Here is a 5487-nt window from a genome sequence, read left to right as displayed (position 1 = left end):
CTTCTTTATTTTTTTCTGCCTCTCTCCATCTCCTATCCTCACCCTCTTCCCCACCAAAAGCTCCCTGAAGGGCAGTGATTTGGTTCCATGTGCTATTTGCTTCTTGCTTTTAGAATATAAGCTCTAAGGCTGCAGGGACTTGGCTGGTTTTGTTAGCATCTATATTGGTTCAAAGTGCCTTTACACATAGTAGGAGCATTCAACACTTCAGTGAATACTTGTTGAATAAGAATCATAGGAAGATGGGCTTCTCTGGTGGCGTAGTGGTTAAGAATCCGCCTGCCAATGCAGGGAACATGGGTTTGAGCCCTGGTCCGGGAAGATCCCACGTGCTGTGGAGCAACTAAGTCCGTGCACCACAACTACTGAGTCTGCGCTCTAGAGCCCACAAGCCACAACTACTGAGCCCGCGTGCCACAACTACTGAAGCCCATGTGCCTAGAGCCCATGCTCTGCGACAAGAGCAGCCACAATGATGAGGCACTCCACAACAAAGAGTAGCCCCTGCTCACAGCAACTAGAGAAAGCCCACGCACAGCAGCAAGGACCCGATGCAGCCAAAAATAAATAAAATAAATAACTTTATTAAAAAAAAAGAATCATAGAAAGAAAACCCTTTGCCGTTTACCAAGGTTGCATTGTGATGAAGCAGTTGAAATTTTCTCTGAGTTGGGGCAATGGCAAGCTTACTGCTTTGTTTATAGGTATAGCCTCAAATTTTAGTCCATTGGGACCAACAAGGGCCAATGGCATGGATGGAACTAGAAGTGTCTCCTCCATTCTTAACGTGATGTGGGTGTGAGAAGGACACTATAGGAAGAGAAAGCAGCCCCCTTTCTGCTCCAGGGGGACAAGAAGGAGATGTTCTAAAGGAAGCACTGACTGCATTGAAAGCACACACAGAAGATCAAATAATGCTGCAATCCTATAAGCCTGACAAAAGCTTTTTTGATGTGTGGCAGGTTACAGTTATACTGAAATACACTATGAAAATATTTTTCACTTGTTAACAGATGTCTTCAGCAGATTGGTAAACATCAAAGATTCATCTTGGTCTTTTGTTATTTCTATCTCAAATACTACCCGCCTCTTTGCTTCATTATATTCTCCCATTGGATAAGGAATAACACAAAGGCATATGATCATTTACAAGTCAAGATATTTAATATTAGCATTTCATTAGTGATTTAAAATATACACCTTTCAGAATATGTGAAGTGCAACAAATACATACATATTTTAGGGTAAACAGAATTTCACAGCAGGAGATATATTTTTTACACCAATAGTGTGTTCATTTTGGAGCACAATGGCTTTAGTAAATGATATAAAATAAAGAGGACCATCAAGGCAAAATAAGAGATGAATTGTGATAAATTATTTATATGTTGGACATTAAACTGTCTTCACAGATAGAGTGACCAAGTGATTTATCATCCAAAGGGATGCTTCTGAGAGGGAAAAGGCACACTGGCCATAATTAACACTGGGACAACAGACAAAAACCAGGACAAACCAGGATGTGTGGTCATCCTCCTCATGGGGACATTTTTTGTTTTGCAGTACGTGGGCCTCTCACTGTTGTGGTCTCTCCCATCGCGGAGCACAGGCTCCGGACGCGCAGGCTCAGCGGCCATGGCTCACGGGCCCAGGCGCTCCGCGGCATGTGGGATCTTCCCAGACCGGGGCACGAACCCATGTCCCCTGCATCGCCAAGTGGACTCTCAACCACTGCACCACCAGGGAAGCCCCATGGGGAATTTAATGACAACAAAACTGCTTTTGTCATTTTTTTTTTTTTTCAAAAGCCAAAACAAAACAAAATAGCTTGCTCATGTGCTAACAACTGGTCCTTTTTTGATTAACTGCTTTGTTTGCTAAAATAAAACTATTTAATCTGAATATAAATTATTGCTGACAACTGTTAGAAGAGGAAGAGAAATTCAATGGGCAATCTATTCAGTTTTCGAATTGTTCTGATCATTAGAAAAAAGTTCCCCCTGATGTAAAAATTAATCATAATAGAGACGTCTGCTGAGTACCATTTCTCAATTAAAATTTGCATTTTATATTTTTAAGATCACCCACTTCCAATATTGATCTGGTTCGCAGATAGAGTTCATCTCCAGTCCCAGCCCTTATTGACTGTGGCCATGAGGAGCACTGTGTTGTGAGGATTCTGAGGCCACCTTAGGGCTCAGCAGAAAGGCACATGGTGATGAGTTGGTGATGTTTACAGGAGACATAGGATATGGGGCAGTGACAGGTGTGGCAAGTGTTGCCATCCTAGATTTGGAAAAATACCTGGTTTAACAATTTTGTGACAGATATCTAATACAAAGGAAATAATTACACCTTGTTGATCCTGCATCTTCTACCTCAATAAATCTACTGCAGTGTAATTAACACACCAACTACACCACAGGAGAACAATGCCATCACTCTGAACTGGAATGAAGACAGCTATCTCATGATTTCCACACATCACTGTTTTACAGCTCTCTCAGTCCAAAATCAAAATAAGGAAGATCAAATTCTTAACATCTGAATAGAAAGTAGTAGGGCAAAACCCCAACACAGTAAACATGCAATTAATTCTTCCTCTGTTTCCATCCCTTACCTATTTTGTTGTCTGTGGGCTGTATTTTTATCTACTCAAGAGAACACTAAGTAATAAAATGAAAATTAAACTTGCTTTTCCTCTTGTAAGCGAATACTAATATCTCGATTTCAAAGAACGATTTTCAGCATTTATTTCACTACCACATATTTTGTATTATTTATCCTTCATACAAAAGAGAGATCTGTTTTGTGCCTTGTAATGAGGAAAATTAAAAAAGATATAGTTGATACATCTTCTAAAATATAGGAGGCATCCCTAATATTGTTGCTGCTTTTGTGGCCATGAATTATGTTCTATCTTTAGATCTTAATTCTCCAATTAAAAAAAAATAGGGCAGGATTAAATTTGTGTTAAGGGAGAGAGCCATCTTCAAATTGCAAGGCAGCTTTGAACTATACAGCTCTACTTTTCTAAGAGTGAAATCCTATTGAAGTGGCTTTCCAAAATATTTTGTGGAAAATAAGAATTTATAGATGGTAACGCCTCATTCATGCTCCCCAAACAGGTCACGAATTCATCAGGCAGCAGGGTCTGTTCTGGAATAGTTTCATTTGGTGATGCATTTTCCAAAAGCATGGTGGTTTCCCCTTCTACAGGGTTTTGCATGTCTGGAGGACTGCATTCTCCTTGATTTAAAATGAGGCTTAATTCTTCAAGAAATAGTGTGTTGCTTAGCGAATTCATACTTGAGACAGAGAAAGAAAAATGAGGATATTTTTTAAACCTGGCATTCTTTCCCAGGTTTAAGCAATCAGCTGGTGGCTCCAGAATTGAGGAAGCTGTTTCATCATTATTGCTGAGATGGTTTGCCCCAGTGAGAAAATTTGAAATCTGGGGTTTATACCCAGTGTTGAGATCAGGAATATATACAATTGTAGTGTTGGTGAGTAGTGACCTTTGCAGGCTGTCGTTTGTCTCCACGGATCCTGTGTTCTTTTCACTTTCGTAGTCCATGGGTTTTTCTTCTGGGAGAAAGATTTCTATCTCTGTAATCACTGGATCAACATATAGGACCTGTTCTCTGGAATTATTATTCATAAATTCACTTTTTTCCTAGAAAGAAAAGACATTGTTTTATTTTACAAAAGAAGTTTAAAGGAGCCAACTGGATAATTGAGTAAGGACTGGAGTTTTGCTTTCCCTCAACTTGCCTTTCCCCCTCATTTTTCTTCATATTGTTTCGCTTCCCATATGATTTCCTCCTTTTGTCTTTTGTTACCCTGCTCCATTCCAAATGTTTGTTAAATTCTCCCAGGAGGAGACTGAAGGAAAGGAGTAATAAAAATAGTCCATGCTGTAAGCACATGCCTTTATTTAAAAATTTTAAAGAGAAAGAAGCCTCTTTCATATTAACTTGCAAATTATTTCAGGGCCTTTTAAAATTTTGGACTATTTCTTAATATTATAGTTCCTTTCTACAAGAAAATACTTTGTTGCTTAAATAAAAGAAAGTTGGCAGTGGGGGATAGTGCATGGAGAATCCTATTTTGCTTCCATTTGAGAATAAAGTTGTAGTAAATGCTTTGTGCTGTGGTTCTAAAGGTGTGCAGCTAGCTGCTCACAATTCAGACATGTCTGTGATGATCAGTCAGGAGAGTGGGTGAAGAAAGTTTTTATTTGTATAAAAGCCTGATGACTCTTCTGGTAAGAAAAGGACTCGAAGCCTTCCAGCTGATGGCTGGCTTCCCAGGGCAAATAACTCCCACCCAACACAATTACAAAATTATAGCCACTTGCTATGGACTGAATGTTTGAGTCCCTCCAAAATTCATATATTGAAGCCCTAACCCCCAATGTGATGGTATTAGGAGGTGGGGCCTTTGGGAGGTAGTTAGGTCATGAGGGTGGAGCCTTCATGAATAGGATTAGCGTTCTCATAAGAAAAGACACGAGAGAGCTGATCACTCTGTCTGCCATGTGAGGACACAACCAGAAAGCAGCCATCTGCAAGAGAGCTGTCACCAGGAACCAGATCTGCTGGTGTCTTGATCTTGGACCTCCCAGCCTCCAGGACTGTAGGAAATAGATGTTTGTCATTTGAGCCACCCATCTATGGTATTCTGTTGGAGCAGCCTGAACTGACTAGAACACTACCCCTTAGTCTTTGGGCAGAAAACAAAACCTCATCTGAAGGAAACCTTAAGGTTCATTTCTAATTCCAGGAGCCCAGAATGGGAAGGAAGTTTGACAAAGACGAAGACCTTGAATAAAGCAGCATGAAGGGTCGTTCAAATTTTCATCAGCTCTGCCTCCCCAAGGCATTTGCCAGGTTTGGGTTGGGAAGGGCAGACATGTAGTCATGGGTCAGATGAAGTCAAAGGAACTAGAGTTGCTATAGTAAACTGAGAGGAAGGCGGTGTTTTCCCCCTTCAGGCTGGCAGCTGAGTGGAAAAGTGGATGGGAGTCAGACCATAGTGAAGGACATAGAAGAGCAACAGGGACTATTCCAGTGTGAAGACAGTAAAGGAAGAGGAGGATCTGATCACAACGAGGGCAGGGACAATGCTCTGAATCACAGAATGTCCCCAGTTCCCTAGGATAACTAGTGGGGGAGCAAGACAGAACGACTAAGTGGAATGCATATCAAGACCACAGTATTTATTAGTTGTAGTTTGGTGACTATGTACTTGTCCTTCAGTCAGCTGTTAACTATGTACTTTATTCTCTATGTGGGTTTGGTTATTCCAGACCACCCGTCCACTGTGTAGGCAACATTACGTCCTTCAAAATCAACCACATCCACACCCTTTCTCTCCTTCAAGGATCCAGAGACAAGGATCCCTCCTCTTGCTCCAGGTGAGACTTCCTCCACATCCCCTTCATAGTCGTGCTTGATCGGTACACTCCCTCCCCCGCCCGCGCCC

General features: G+C 41.2%; 1 protein-coding gene across 1 annotated transcript in view; it reads right to left on the bottom strand.

Annotated features, from left to right (window-relative positions):
* Positions 1-2948: 2948 nt before the first annotated feature.
* The window catches only part of IL23R (interleukin 23 receptor), a 54168-nt gene continuing 51629 nt past the window's right edge, over positions 2949-5487 (bottom strand). The window contains exon 11 of the mRNA XM_007460100.1: positions 2949-3676. Coding sequence (XP_007460162.1) covers positions 3026-3676 — 651 coding nt within the window. The 3' untranslated portion in view covers positions 2949-3025. The remainder of the gene's footprint in view (positions 3677-5487) is intronic.

This window comes from Lipotes vexillifer, unplaced genomic scaffold, assembly GCF_000442215.2.
Source record: "Lipotes vexillifer unplaced genomic scaffold, Lipotes_vexillifer_v1.1 scaffold134, whole genome shotgun sequence".
Taxonomy (NCBI): domain Eukaryota; kingdom Metazoa; phylum Chordata; class Mammalia; order Artiodactyla; family Lipotidae; genus Lipotes; species Lipotes vexillifer.
Note: the sequence above shows the minus strand (reverse complement) of the source record. Positions and strands in the feature narration are given on the sequence as shown.